The sequence below is a fragment of the Rattus norvegicus genome, chromosome 15 (assembly GCF_036323735.1).
Source record: "Rattus norvegicus strain BN/NHsdMcwi chromosome 15, GRCr8, whole genome shotgun sequence".
In the NCBI taxonomy this organism is placed as follows: Eukaryota; Metazoa; Chordata; class Mammalia; order Rodentia; family Muridae; genus Rattus; species Rattus norvegicus.
This window is the reverse complement of record NC_086033.1, coordinates 39,214,641-39,230,385: the sequence shown is the minus strand read 5'-3', so window position 1 is coordinate 39,230,385 and position 15,745 is coordinate 39,214,641. Positions and strand designations below refer to the sequence as shown.

The 15,745-nt window shown below is 45.8% G+C and overlaps 1 protein-coding gene across 1 annotated transcript in view; it reads right to left on the bottom strand.

Annotated features, from left to right (window-relative positions):
* Window positions 1-2,470: 2,470 nt before the first annotated feature.
* Mipep (mitochondrial intermediate peptidase) overlaps window positions 2,471-15,745 on the bottom strand; it is a 125,615-nt gene continuing 112,340 nt past the window's right edge. Inside the window, exon 19 of the mRNA XM_039093685.2 lies at window positions 2,471-2,786. Within this exon, the coding sequence (XP_038949613.1) occupies window positions 2,749-2,786 (38 nt within the window). The 3' untranslated portion in view covers window positions 2,471-2,748. The remainder of the gene's footprint in view (window positions 2,787-15,745) is intronic.

Below are 15,745 nucleotides of genomic sequence, written 5' to 3'. Positions count from 1 at the left end.
GTTGCTCTTTTTTTCACTGTAGATCACGCAGGTTTATGTGGATCACTCTTATGCAAAGAGTGATTGCTAACCACCCCACCGTAGAGTAAATCAGCCTTCAGAGATCTCAGCATTACTGTCTTCCAAGCTCCCATTAGGATGGCTCACAAAGCTCTGCTCACAGTGTCCAACCACTTTCCTAGTCCAACATCCTAAAGTCGTCCACATTCCTCTATAAAATCAACCACAAGGTCAGGTCAGTTATAGCAATAGTCTACTCCCCGGTATCAATTTCTGTCAGTTATTTTTCTATTGCCATGGAGAGATATCATAAGCAAGGCAACTGATAAAAGAAATTGATTATCATGGCTTATGGTTTCAGAGGGTTAGAGTCCATGACAGAAAAGTGAAGGAACAGCTGAACACTTACATCTTGATCCAGAACCACGAGGCAGAGGGAGCATATTGGGAACGGCATGAGTCTTATGAACCCACAGACTCTGCGTACAACAACACACCTCCTCCAGCAAGGCCACACCTCCTAACCCTGTTGAGCCTATGATGGCCATTATCATTTAAATCATCACAGCCTTGCTAGGAATCCTTTAATGGTGGTTTGGAGAGGCAGTCTGTCCACGGCCAGGGCATGTCGACACCTCCCTATACCAAAACTATGGCCATTTCCATTGGAGCCCTGAATGAATGTAAGCCTGATTCCCCTCAGAACATTCATCTGGTAAAAGGTGACTGTGACTTTTTTTTTAAACAGTTTTTTCAACATGGATTTTTGCTGTGATCCCTGGTGGTCGTCATCGCCGCCTTCTTCTTCTTCTGCTTCTTCTCCTTCTTCTTCTCTTTCTTCTTCTTCTTCTTCTTCTTCTTCTTCTTCTTCTTCTTCTTCTTCTTCTTCTTCTTCTTCTTCTTCTTCTTCTTCTCCTTCTCCTTCTCCTTCTCCTTCTCCTCCTCCTCCTCCTCCTCCTCCTCCTCCTCCTCCTCCTCCTCCTCCTCCTTCTTCTTCTTCTTCTTCTTCTTCTTCTTCTTCTCCTTCTTCTTCTTCCTCCCCCTGTCCCCCCCTCTCTCTATGCTTCAGAAATATTCACTCCCCACTGATCACACTTCCCTTTCTTTGTATGGAGAATATTACAGAGCCTTAAAAGGAAGAATGTTCTGACGTGTTCTATGATAGCATTGGTACCTGAAGACTCCATGCTAAATAAACTGGATAAAAAAAGACAGACACTAAGCTATTTTACCTCCACCTGGCACCTGCATAGTCAAATTCATATACACAGAAAAGAAAGTGGTTGTTCCCTGGGGCTGGGAGAAGAAATTCCTTAAGCATATAGAGTTTCTGTGTATGTGTGTGTATGTGGAGGGGTGATAAAAAAAACTATTCTATTCTAGTGTACTATTCTAGTTTAATTTCTGTTGCTGTGATAAAATAGCCTGACAAAAAGCTACCCAAGGAGTAAAGGATTTATTTGGTTCACAATCTTAAGCTACAACCAATTATTGAGAGAAAACTAAGAGAGGAACTTAGAGTTTCAACCCCACAGTCAAGAACAGAGGGGAAATAAATGCTTGCCTTCGTTTGATTGCTTGTATGTTTTCTCTCAACTAACTTTCTCTTTTCTTATACTGTTCAGGGTCTCTTGCCTAGGGAATGGTGCCACCAATAACAAGCTTAGTCATCCCACATCTATTAACAATCAACACAATCCCCCACAGATATGCCCATTGGAATACCTGATCAAGATAATTCTAAGACTCTCTTGCTACTGATTCTAGGTACCCAAAGTTGACAGTTCAAACTAATCAGCCTAGATGCATCTAGTGATGATGTCAACTTTTGTGCGTGCATGTGAGGACACCAAGTAGTACACTGATACATGGGTGAAATGGCAACTTTAGTGTTGGGTCAATTTTTCCATGTTTTATTTTTAAGTTTTACTTAACATAAATCATGCATATGGATTATAAATAGCATGAATGTTTAATGTGTGCATAGTGAAAGAACTGAATCCAGCCTATCACCATGTATATCCTTTCTAACCTTTGCATCTAATCTCAGCATTTAAAAAAAAAATATTCTACATGAATGACTGTAGCCATCATGATATACAATAGATTTCTTATTCTTCTATCCTTGAAACATTGGGTCCTTTGATCAACATCTCCCCGAGCTCCCCTTCACAGGTAAAACCACATGTCTCTCCATGCCCAGATTATGTCACTTCCTACACGTGGATCGTGTGTATTTCATGGTGATATACTCTCTTCTATTTTGTTCATTGATGGACACCGGGTTATTTCTATATCTTGTGTATTATGAATCGTGCTGCAATGCCCAGGGCAGTGCTGATATCTCTGTAACATTCCCATTTATTCCCTTGGCATAGAACAGTGCTCTCCAAATGCTGAGAAACTGTCAGGATACAGAATTCTGTATCCGCTAGTGCTCCATTCAAACACAAAGGCAAAGGAGTAAATGTGCGGTGCATAGCATTCACAGAGCTACTGTTTATTCAAGAAAAAAGAGACCAACTTGGACAAAACAGTAAAACAAAGGCGAGCAAATAAAGGGAGCGTGTGTCACACTCACGCGAGCGGCTGCTGTAGCTGTGACTGTTCTGGCTGCTTGGGCTTTGGAAACAGAGTCATTTGAGTTCATGATCTTGATTGCGGTGATAGGTGAGCATGGGTGCAAACATCACTGTTCCCCTTTAGATAGGTCAGTAGCCTTCCCAATCCTACATCATCAGAGCTGCTTCATGAAGGAAGGAGCAGGAAGCTGTTTCTCCAGAGTACTGCCATGAAAGACAGAAATGAGACCAGAGTTGACATCTCCAGTCTTTATGTCATTGCAAAGATCAAAGATGCCACCAGACACTGTGAAGTTGGATACGCCATCTACAATCTTAAGTGTAAGCTTGGAAAGCAGAAACAACAGTCACACTCCTTTCAGACCACTGGAGAAAGACAGTCAGGTTACAGAAAATCTAAAAACTCCAAGTAGGAGAGGAGAAGAAAGAGTGTGGTGAATCAGAAGTAAAATCACATTAGTCAGCACAGTTACGGATCAGTACTGAATACAGCACTATCAGGTTCACTTCAGAACAATAGTGAACATGCCTGGAACAGAACAAAGACAGTTCAATGCAAATCCGTACAAAAAATCCAAGTCCAAACTGATCTAAAAAAAAAGCTGAGATTGTTAAATTAGCATTAGACCAAGTCAATTTTAAGGCAAAAATCCTAACATTCATGGGTATTGTGAAAGTGAGTCATTGTGTAAACACACACACACATACATGCGCACGCACTCATGCACGCACACGCACATGCACAAACACGAGTACATACACACATACATGCACACATTCACACATATGCACACACATGCACAGACCAGAAAAACAAATGCACTAATGTTTAAATGGACAAATAAAACACACTGCGGACAGAAAAGCCTGCTGGAGGTGCCTAATTCATTGTCACTGTGAGTGATTTAGCACAGTTTGCAGATAAATTTTAACAAGCTGCAATCTAAAACCCCTGCTAGTTTGCAACTGAACTCATGCTGGTTTTACTTGCTTAGTTGTTTGTTTTGTTTTTCTTTGTTCAATGAACTTTGCCAATGTTCCTGGAGGACAGAGCTCCTCTGATGTGCGGGTGTGAAGGAGAGAAGGCACTGCTGTCTTTGCAGCATTACACCACAGACAAGCAGAGCCTTGGGACTCAGCCAGCAGCCAACAGAGGAGTGAGGACAAGGCATAGAGCTGGGGCACACAGGCACCAGTGCCAGGACAATGTTCGGTGTGAACATTGTAAACCAGAGGTCTCCTTTACCATGCCCAGTGCAAGCTCTGTGTGAATGGAAGATCTAAATAGTCCAGGCAAACCTTGAAACTTTTAGACTAAAATAAAGGGAAGGGCTGGGGATGTTGGTCGGAGGTGGACCTCTGCTTAGCTTGCATGAGGCTCTGGGTTCCACTCCAAAAAAATATTTTTTTTTTCGGAGCTGGGGACCGAACACAGGGCCTTGGGCTTGCTAGGCAAGTGCTCTACCACTGAGCTAAATCCCCAACCAAAATATTTTTGAATAATGAAAGAGACTATTCTTTTTGGCCTTTGATAGGGGAATATTTCTTCAATGGGATATTTAAAAACAAATTGTAACCAGGCATGATGGCTCATGCCTTTAATTCCAGCACTCAGGAGGCAGAGGCAGGCAGATCTCTGGGTTTGAGAGTTCCAGGATAGTCAGGGTTACATAGACAAATCCTGCCTCAATAAACCACTCAAATAAAAAACTGTGACATAGATGGACAGAATCGACTATGATCAACTTTAAATTCTGCTCGTTCTGCTTGTTCCAATGAACTACAGACAAGGGGAAACTAATTGAAAAAGACATGATCAATACAAGATGGGTTTCTTTTTGTGTCTCAGGTAGCCCAGGCTGGCCTCAAACTGACTATGAAGTGAAGTGTGATGGTTATCTTCATTTTCAGCCTGACTGGGTGTAGAATCGCCACGAGACACCTCTCTGCATAGGTGTGAGGGTTCCAGAGAGCGTTAAAAGGGAAGGGAAGACAACTTTGAACTCGAGCAGCATCCCTCCACAGAATCGAGTCCTGAGGGAGAAAAAAAAAGAAGCAGCAAGAGATGGGCCTGTTGATGTACGCCTTTCACCCAGCTCTTGGGAGGTGGGGGTAGATGGGTCTCTGAGTTAAAGGTCAGCCTGGTCTACAGGTGGAATTCTAAGACAGCCAAGGCTACACAGAGAAATCCTGTCTTGAAAACGCAAATAAACAAACCAAACCAAACCAAACAAAAACAACAGGTAAGTGAGCTGAACACCACATGTCTCTTGTTTCCTGACTGAATGAAATCAGACTAGCCCCTCGCACTCCTGCTGCCTGTTTCCATACATGAAGGCTTCTACCCCCCCAAACTGTAATCTAAAAGAAACCTTTCCTTAGGTTACTTTCCTCAGTTATTTTGTTACAGAAATAAGAAAAGTAACTATCATGTGAATCTGATGTGTCAGATCTCTCTATCTTCTTTCTGTCTTTTCTTTTTTTCAAAACAGTGTCTCTTACTGAACTTGGGACTTGCCATTTGGGCTAGACTGGCTAGCCAAATCCACCCGTGTCTTCCTCTCTAGGGTTATAGGCACGTGTTGACATGCCCAGATGTTTACATAGGTGCTGGGGATCCGAATTCCAATCCTCGTGATTGTACTTTACCCACTAAGCCGTCTCTTCACCCAGACTTTGAACTCTTGGTCCCATTGCCTTTGCTCCTGAGTGCCAGGCAGCATTCACTATGGTGGCCTGGCTAGCCTCACACTAGAGATGAAGGCCAGGATAGCCCCACACTGGAGATGGAACCCAGGTTAGTCTCACACTGGAGATGAAGACCAGGCTAGCCTTACACTGGAGATGGAACCCAGGCTAGCCTCACATTGGAGATGGAACCCAGGCTAGCCCCACACTGGAAGTAGAGCCCAGGCTTGCCTCACACTGGAAGTGGAGCCCAGGCTAGCCTCACTGGATATTCTCCTATCTTTTCCTCCTAAAGATTGATGAGGAAAAGAAAAAAAAATGTTCAACAATGTAGATGTAGTTGTGTTTGAAGAAAGACTGGGGCTAGTGAACATAAAAGTGGGGAGCAGTGAGATGAACTTGTTGAAGGCCTTTGGAGTTACTGTGGAGTTGAAGCCCCTGCTCTCCACAAGCTCGCTCAATGTTTCCTCTATACATTAAACACAAGTGCTTAGTAGGAAAAAATAGTCAGGGAATGGCAACCAGGTACTGTGTACAGTGACACCCTACTGCAGAGCTGCAGATGGGGTCTGAAGACCTTAGCCTGTGGCTAGGGGCATGGGAGGAGTCTGGGCATGGCCTCTGCTGGCTGAGCAGCACCACAGGCCTGGCTCTTGGAAAGACCAACTGTAATGCTTGGAGCTGCAGAGATGGTTCAGAGCTGGAGAGATGGTGCCTGCTCTGGCCATGGTTCGCACTTTCCTGTAGCAGTGCATCCTGGGGAAAGAGAGCAGCAGGGCCAGCCGATCTTCATTCCTCTTTCCCATTAGCAAGCGCTGGCTGGGTAGGAGTATCTCATCTGCATCACTGGCTGTCACCCTCCTGGTGCAAGAGGATAGACTGCAGGGTACTCCAAGCCAAACAGGTACCAAAGTAGCAACAGCCTTTACCTTGGGAAGGGCAGAAACTGCAGCAGGTCCCTTTCTCCGGGACTTTTCCCAACAGAGAGCCCCTGAGGAGGTGGATTCAGGCAGGTCCAGGTGCCTTCTGGCCCTGTGCAGGTTGCTAAATGTCGCATTGTTCTTTCTCTCCAGCAGGTCAGCTACTGAGTGGGGTGGTTAATCTGATGCAGAAGGGAGGAGGGAGGAGGCAGGAGGGTTTGAGGTGCCTCTGCACTCCTTCCTGTGACAGAACTTCAAGCAGCAGGTGGGTTCCTCCCCTCCATCCCACTCCTGACACTGAGGTCTAGATTTCACCTACACCACACTCCATCCCAGACACAGAGCTTGCACGCCATCATCCCAACAAAGAGCCCTCACAGCAGGTCATAGCTGGCTGCTGCCCTGCCCCAGAGAAGAAAGCTTCACAAAGGTGTCTGTGCAGGCAGGGGTCACCAAGGAACACATGAACAAAGCCTGAGTGTCGGTAAAAATTGCTGATAAACTTGGTTCTGTCTTTTCAGGATTGTAATGGGGTGCCTGGGTCAGAACTGGCATTGGCATTCTGTGTCTATGTAGGGACATGGACTGGGCTCAAAAAGCCCAGGGAAAAAGGAAAGAGGAGTAATGGGGGGTAGGGTGGGGAGGAGATGGGAAGGTAGGGCAGAGGGAGAGATGGGGGAAGGGATCACTAACACTACAGATGTTTGGAAAGAACTACTAGGTCATTAAGTTCCTAAACACACACACACACACACACACACACACACACACACACACACACACACACACACAGCCTGTTCAGACAGTATAATGTTACTTGTATATTTTCAGGGCTGACCACTTGGTATTGCATAACCAGTTTGTGTGCTCTTTACTGGGGAAGGCGATTTCTCCTGCTGGGCACCTCTTAGTTGCCTGTTGTTATTTGTACAGGGTTTTCAGGTCTTAAATGCTTTTCCCCCTTCTCATTTAGCTTGTCCTATTGCTGTTGTCCTTGTTGAGCTCATGTTTAGGCAGCCATGTTAGTGAGATTTTACGGGTGTAGCTTCTCACATCCCTAGGAGACAGTCTCATAGCAAAGTCACTAGAGATTGGGTGAGTGCCAAGTATCTAATCCTATGATAAAATACCATGACCAAGAACAACTTGGGGAGGAAAGGATTTATTTAATCTTACACTTCCAGATAACATTCCATCAATGAAGTAAGGGCAGGAACCTCGATGCAAGAACTGAAACAGAGGCCATGGAGGCGTGCTGCTCACGGCTTGCTCCTCAAGGCTTGCTCAGCCTGCTTTCTGCAGGTTTGCCTACATACAGATCTTATGTCAATCGACAGTCGCTCTTCCCAAATGACTCTAGCTGGGCCCAGGTGACATACAATTAGTCATCAGGATAAGGGGAAAGTGAAGGAAATCATGGGTGGTGAGGTACAACGTGTCCCCTGGTAACCTCTGATGTGTGTATAAAAGGACACTCACTGAGGGAGTGATGATGGGGCCTCTTGGTCTCTCCTGCACTCTCCTGGCTTGTTACTAGGAGTAAGGTACAGGACAGCCTGTCCCCATGAGCTCATGTGCTCTTCTGCTCAGGAGACAGGAATGGACTCTACTCCCTCAGGTTTCCCAGAGTTTAAAGCATCTTAAATCACCATTACTCAAAAAATAAGGAAGAACCCTGTCTTTCAGTCATAGACACTGCTTAACCAGAGGAACTCGGTTCCTAGTTTATCAAAAGCATTAGGAAGCAGCTTTAGGGGATGCTGAAGGGTTCCTGGAGTAAGAACTTCATCACACGACTGTGGCTAGGTCCCAAGACAGAATCTATCTCCAGTTACCCAAGAATCCGTGATCCCCTTGGCTCTAGGTCTGTCCTTCCTCTGCCTTATAAAGGAGACATCCTGAGGACAAAAGAGGCCAGGGCTGCTGGTGGGATGTAGAAAACAGGAGAGTTCCACAGATTGGCCAAGGGATGCTCAGAATCTTGCCTTTGTTGCACCTTACAAGGCTTCAGATCATTTGTTTTCAAAGCTGTCAATGCTGGGAGAGTGGTACTTGGGGACAGACCTGGCAGAGTGATGCTAATCCGATAATGCTCAAGACCAGACAGGATTGGGATTTGGGGTTCGTTGTTGCTGTTTGTATTTTTTTAGATTTTGGAATGTTTGCATAAGTATAATATATCTGGGGAGCTCAAACTTAAATATGATTTTTATGTTTCATAGGTAACATGTGTGTATATAGTCTGGGGTTGACTTTATGCAATGTTTGGGCATGAAGTGCAATTGAGGTGGGGCATGGAGTTTCTAGTGGGGTTTTTTGGCAGAATTTTAAAAGTTTTGGATTTTGGAGCTTTTGAAGAATTTGGTTTCCAGGTTAGGGATGCTCAAAATACATCCTATATGAGAAATGTTTGAAAACCCGCCCAATTCTGAGGGAAGATGAAGAGGTATCCAATACCATGATCTTAGATTTACAGAATACATCTAGGTCAGAAAGAACCCTTTCATAATTAATTACTAAGTGTAAATATGGAGGAAGACAGACCTAGAACAAAACCCCAGCCATTTTCACGGGATCATCACTACAAGCTACTGGGGTTCATTGACCCTGTGACCTACTTTCTCAAGAGCCATCAGACAGGCAGAGCTTTTGGGTGTGGTTAGGAAGTGGCATCTCTGAGGGGTTCAGTTCTAACTGTCCTGTAGAGCTGATGTCTTCCTAGAGTGCCCAGGGATGAGGCATAGTGAGGTCAGTTTGCAGGGAGATGGGATCCTGAGATAGAAACACTTGCAAACCATCTTCAAAGTCAGAGATGAGAGGCTGGAGATCAAAGGCGGCTCCCAAACCAGAAATGAATGTTACAAGCCTGCTGAGGCCCATCTGTACCTGAATCAAAATATCTCGAGATCTTGAGATAAATGGGTAGAACACATCGGTAGGGAGTGCCTTCGGGGTGAGAACGAAAACCAGGGGAGGTTGAAAGCCGACTACTGAGTACCCCATTTTCCCCAGGTAGGACTTGCACGATTCTGATTACAGTTATCTCTGCTTTATTTTTAATTATTTTAATGAGACCCTCCCTGCCTCCCATCTGAAGGCCAAGAAACCTTCCCTTGTCTGGTCCCACACCTCTATTTGCTGTTAGGGGGCTCTCCCTGAAATCACAATGTAACCTCTACCATGGATTCACTGTGCTTTTCTCTCCAAAAGGTTCACATTCTGGAAACCTGTCTTCCAATGTGGCAGGCAGTGCTGGGAAGTTGGGGAGCCTTTAAGAGTTGTGGCTAAGTGGGAGGTAATTAGCTCAAGAGATTAACAATATAGTTCTCTTGGGGTCCTGGTTGTGGAAAAAGCACATCCACGTGGCTCACACACACTGCGGAGTTTATTTAGCTCTAGAGAATGAAGGGATGTCCTTTGCAGAAGAATAGAACTTGGGTAAATTATGGTAAGCACAGTAAGCCAGGTTCGAAAAACAAAACAAAGCAACAACAAAAAACAAAACAGAATCAAACCAAACAAAACCCCACAAAAAACAAACAACTTCCCAAACACCCCCAAACCAATACTGTGTGCTTTCTCTCCTAAGAGACATCTCGACTAGACACATAAATGTGCCATGGAAGTAGGTTAGTAGAACAGTATGGAGGGGAAGAATGGGGCAAGCAGAAAGAGAGGGGCTGAGGAAGTGGTTTTATTGATTAATTGTTTTTAAATTAGTTTAAGCCTGACCCCAGAATATAATATCACTGGCAAATTCTTACTATGTGACTTGTTCTGCACATGGCTGATAGCCCTGCCAGTTCTCTGCCATTGTGTGATACAGCCAAGAGAGGATCCTGGCCAGAATGCCAATATCATGCTCTTCACTGATTGATCCAGAAAACTGAGATCAATGAACCTCTTTCTTTATAAAGTGTCCAGCCTTGAGTATTGTGTTATAACGACAGGAAATGGACCAAGATAACCACTCCTTTGTATAGTAACCGACTTACATCCTGTACAGGAGATATGGGTTTACTTTTCAGGCTTTGAAATATTTGTGTATACAAAATGCACTGTTTTAGAGATGAGCCCCAAGTTTCCATGCAATACCATGACGCCTCGTCAAGAAGAACCCAGGAAGGCCATCGCAGTCGCAGGGAGCAGCCCCAGGGCACACATTCAGCTCTTCTGCCAGCCTCAGCAGGCAGAACCTGGACTTGAACAAACTCTCACATTCGAGACTGGAGACAGCAGGATGCCATCAACAAAAGGAAGCTAATTATCTTTGGTGTGGTCCCCTCCCTCTTGAGAGAACAGAGGGCAGCTGACCATTCACTGAAACTAAATCGGCCTCCCACTCAAAGAGAATAGGATAAGAAGCAGGAGGCAGGAATTAAAGGAAGAAAATCAGAGGAGGTCCACTGTGGAAAAATGCAAAGTATTACCCTGAGGAGGACAGGATCTCAGCACAGTTATTAATGTCAGGGACATAAAGCCCTGGAAATGCAAACATGGAGAGGCGCCAGGGACTTAGAAAAGGCCAGCAAATAGTACAGGCGCATGCATGCCATCTGGCTGGAGCAGCCACACGAAACAAAGTGTACTGAATCGTGTAGTTGAAATAGCAAGCCATGGCCTGAGACAGCTAGAGTGCTCCCCGTGAGCCCCCAGGAACCTCAGCCATGGCCCTCACAAAGAGCAGGACTCAGGTGAGTTATCGAGAACTGGAGAGAGTGACCACAGAGGGACCGGTGCCGGCATCCGGTTCCTGACATAGCTCACCAAGCCTGCTGAATGGTGGCTGGAGACCATGATAACAAGGCCTGCTGATCTGGACAAAAAGGCAGCTAAGCCGCAGGGAGGCCTCAGGTCCATGCAATGTCTTCCACAATAGGTCATAATGTCCTGCCAGTCTCCAAGGTCACCCACCAGGAGGCAGGCCAAAGCTTTGAGTGCCTACAACAGCCTCAGGGCAGCGGCTACAGGTGTCTTGCAGAGAAAACAAACAAACAAACAATAAAGAATAGTTCTGGTCTAAGGTCACACATCTGACTTTTTCCACCAGACTCAGTAAGCAGAACCTGGACCATCTGAACAAGAGCTCACCATCTGGGACCTAAGGCACCGAGCGGCCATCACCAGGTTAGTCCTGATGGATTCTACCTCTGCCTCTTTGTAAGCACCTGCTCTAAGCACTGACCTTAGTGGGCCACAGGGGCAGTGACAGGATTGAGAGATGATTCCCAGGTCTCTGATCCCAGAAGGAAACAAGAAGTGCAGCCACTCTGGCGTGGATGTAGAGCTAATGGAAGGCAGGAGCAGGTGGCCCAGGCCACTGAGGCAGAGCAAAGAAGATAGAAGAAGGGCCCCAAGATGAAGGCATGAGATTCAACGTGGGGCTGAAACCCACAGGTGTGGGACTCACACCAATTTCACAACAGTGTGCCCGACCTCTCTTGAAAGATGCCTGACTTCCCTGGGCTCCAGCTTCCTCATCCACAAAATAGGGTTAAAAGTAGTAACTCGAGTTGGAGAGATGGCTCAGAGGTTAAGAGCACTGGCTGTTCTCCTAAAGGACTCAGGTTCTGTTCCTGGTACTCACACAGTGTCTTACAAGTGTCTGTAAGTACAGTCCCGAGGGATCTCATACCCTTTTCTGGTCTCTCTGGGCACTGCATGCATGTGGTGACGTGCATATAAATAAAACCAGAACAAACCCCTTAAACAGTGCCTGCCTCCCAGGGTGGTTACAGGACTTGTGTTAACCCAGCACAGCACGAAAACGTACAGCCTCTCCGTAACGTGAGTTTCACAGTCCCAGGCCCGACCAGCTGAGGATAGGTGCACGTGCAGCACAGAGACAGTTCTTTGTGAATACTTCCCATCCTCAGCTGGGCGCACCACAGTGGGCATCTGGATCACATCTGCATCTGCGTCTTGTTGGCTGTTTTCTGTGTGTTCCGGAGGCTGCACCACGCATAGCTTCTGGGTGGGCCCTGCTCCGTTTTATGAGAGGACCTCAAGCACTTGGGACCTGTGAGTCTTTCTTGATGCCTAGAGTCAACTGTACTTCTTCAACCCCGGGGGTTGGTTGTCCTTCCTGTCCTGTGTGCAGGGCACCTGGAGGGATTCCCTTTGGCTAAAGTGGGACCAGGAGGCACGAGGCCAGCCGAGGACACAAGCTGAGTGGAGTGAGAAACTTCTCTGCATCCGACTTTCCCACTTAACGTTCTATTACCTTTCTTCATTGTATGTGGAAGTATTTTGCAATTAATAGTTTGCAAAACTAAGATGAAAGCCCTCTGGTATTTTGAGATTGTGTAATGCAACAGCAGAAGGAGGCTGTTGTTTAAGCATGTTTACTTGTGGCCAAAAGAACAAACAAAAAACAAATGTCAGCTTAATTGTGTGGCTCACAAAATGCACGATACTGTGACAGCTGAGGACGAAAAATAAAAAAGAGTTCTACAGAACTATGTCACCACAAGATGGTAAAATTAGCCATCAAAGCAAACTGGGTGGATGCTTTATTGTTCATGGTGCTGGGGAAAGAACCCAGCCCTGCACAGCTGTCCCAAAGTCACACCCTGGTCACTTACAGCTGACACTGGAACTCCAGGCTCTAAGTCTTCAGCCATTCTTTAAGCTCTAGTCCTGGAGGTCACAGCACACGGGACAAATCAGAATGCTACCCCTACACTATGGCCTCCATGCCTCAACAGGTCTCTTCCTTCCATGAAGGTGGAGAGAACCCAGAGCCCAGTGTGTCTAGCAGGCTCTCTAAGCCAAGCTACACCCCAGCCCACAACTGGTGGCCTAGTTTTTTCTTACAGCAAAGTACACATATTACAGCCTTCCCTAGTGTCGTGTGGACAACTCGGAATGCTAAACACTTTCCTAATGTGCGACTGTCAATTACTGTGTGCTTCCCGGCCCATCCTAAACTGAAACTCGGAACTGTTCAGTAAGAAACTGCTGCTTTTAGTTTAGTGTGTTCTAGTGCTTAAAGCTTAAGTCCAAGTGGATCAAGGACCTCCACATCAAACCAGACACACTCAAACTAATAGAAGAAAAACTAGGGAAGCATCTAGAACACATGGGCACTGGAAAAAATTTCCTGAACAAAACACCAATGGCTTATGCTCTAAGATCAAGAATCGACAAATGGGATCTCATAAAACTGCAAAGCTTCTGTAAGGCAAAGGACACTGTGGTTAGGACAAAACGGCAACCAACAGATTGGGAAAAGATCTTTACCAATCCTACAACAGATAGAGGCCTTATATCCAAAATATACAAAGAACTCAAGAAGTTAGACCGCAGGGAAACAAATAACCCTATTAAAAATGGGGTTCAGAGCTAAACAAAGAATTCACAGCTGAGGAATGCCGAATGGCTGAGAAACACCTAAAGAAATGTTCAACATCTTTAGTCATAAGGGAAATGCAAATCAAAACAACCCTGAGATTTCACCTCACACCAGTGAGAATGGCTAAGATCAAAAACTCAGGGGACAGCAGATGCTGGCGAGGATGTGGAGAAAGAGGAACACTCCTCCATTGTTGGTGGGATTGCAGACTGGTAAAACCATTCTGGAAATCAGTCTGGAGGTTCCTCACAAAATTGGACATTGAACTGCCTGAGGATCCAGCTATACCTCTCTTGGGCATATACCCAAAAGATGCTTCAACATATAAAAGAGACACGTGCTCCACTATGTTCATCGCAGCCTTATTTATAATAGCCAGAAACTGGAAAGAACCCAGATGCCCTTCAACAGAGGAATGGATACAGAAAATGTGGTACATCTACACAATGGAATATTACTCAGCTATCAAAAACAACGAGTTTATGAAATTCGTAGGCAAATGGTTGGAACTGGAAAATATCATCCTGAGTGAGCTAACCCAATCACAGAAAGACATACATGGTATGTACTCATTGATAAGTGGCTATTAGCCCAAATGCTTGAATTACCCTAGATCCCTAGAACAAACGAAACTCAAGACGGATGATCAAAATGTGAATGCTTCACTCCTTCTTTAAATGAGGAAAAAGAATACCCTTGGCAGGGAAGGGAGAGGCAAAGATTAAAACAGAGACTGAAGGAACACCCATTCAGAGCCTGCCCCACATGTGGCCCATACATATAAGCCACCCAATTAGACAAGATGGATGAAGCAAAGAAGTGCAGACCGACAGGAGCCGGATGTAGATCGCTCCTGAGAGACACAGCCAGAATACAGCAAATACAGAGGCGAATGCCAGCAGCAAACCACTGAACTGAGAATAGGTCCCCCGTTGAAGGAATCAGAGAAAGAACTGGAAGAGCTTGAAGGGGCTCGAGACCCCAAAAGTACAACAATGTCAAGCAACCAGAGCTTCCAGGGACTAAGCCACTACCTAAAGACTATACATGGACTGACCCTGGACTCTGACCCCATAGGTAGCAATGAATATCCTAGTAAGAGCACCAGTGGAAGGGGAAGCCCTGGGTCCTGCTAAGACTGAACCCCCAGTGAACTAGACTATGGGGGGAGGGCGGCAATGGGGGGAGGGTTGGGAGGGGAACACCCATAAGGAAGGGGAGGGGGGAGGGGGATGTTTGCCCGGAAACCGGAAAAGGGAATAACACTTGAAATGTATATAAGAAATACTCAAGTTAATAAAAAAAAATTAAAAAAAAATTTAAAAAAATATGCAAAACCCTACTTGGGTGTGGTTCCATTGGTGCTTGACTAGCATGCATAAAGCCTTGAGCAGCAGAGATGTGACGACTCAGGCCTGAAATCCCAGCACTGATGAGTGGAGTCAGAAGCATTAGAAGGTCAAGGTTGTCTGTCCTTGGCTACATAGGGAGTTTGAAGTCAGCCTGGGATCTGTGGGACCATTTGTGCTGGTAAGTTTTGATTGACAACCTGACACAACCAATGGCAATATGGGAAGAGGGAACTGAAGAACTGCCTGGATCAGATTAGCCTGTGGCCTTCTCTATGACTGTTGTCTTGATTGATTGATTGATATAGGAGGGCCTGGCCCATGGAGTGGCACTATCCCATGGCAGGTGGACCTGGCCCACATAAGAAAGCTAGCTGGGACAAGCCAATGAGTAAGCCGACAAATGGCATTCTTCCACAGGTTCTGCCGCCAGGCTCCTGCCTTGGGTTCTTGCCATGACCTCCCTCAGTGGTGGATTGTGATTGGGAGTTGGAAGATGAAACACCCTCACCCCGAGTGTGTTTGGTCATGGTGTTTATCACAGCAACAGAAAGACCAGAATCACATATATGTATATGAGTGTGCATGTGAGTGCATGTGTGTGTGTGTGTGTGTGTGTGTGTGTGTGTGTGTGTGTGTGCACTCTCCATTCCTAAGCACTGCACATTATATAACCAAGGGCAGAAGGATTAAGACTATCCCAGGTGCCTGAGGGGTGGGGACAGAGTCAGTCAGAGACAGGAAGGACATCAGCTGGAATTTGGTCAGGAGGCCTGGTGGACAGGGCTCATGCACTCACAGGCCTGTATTCTTCACATCTCAGTGCTGGTTCCCAGGGGACTTGGCGGTCTC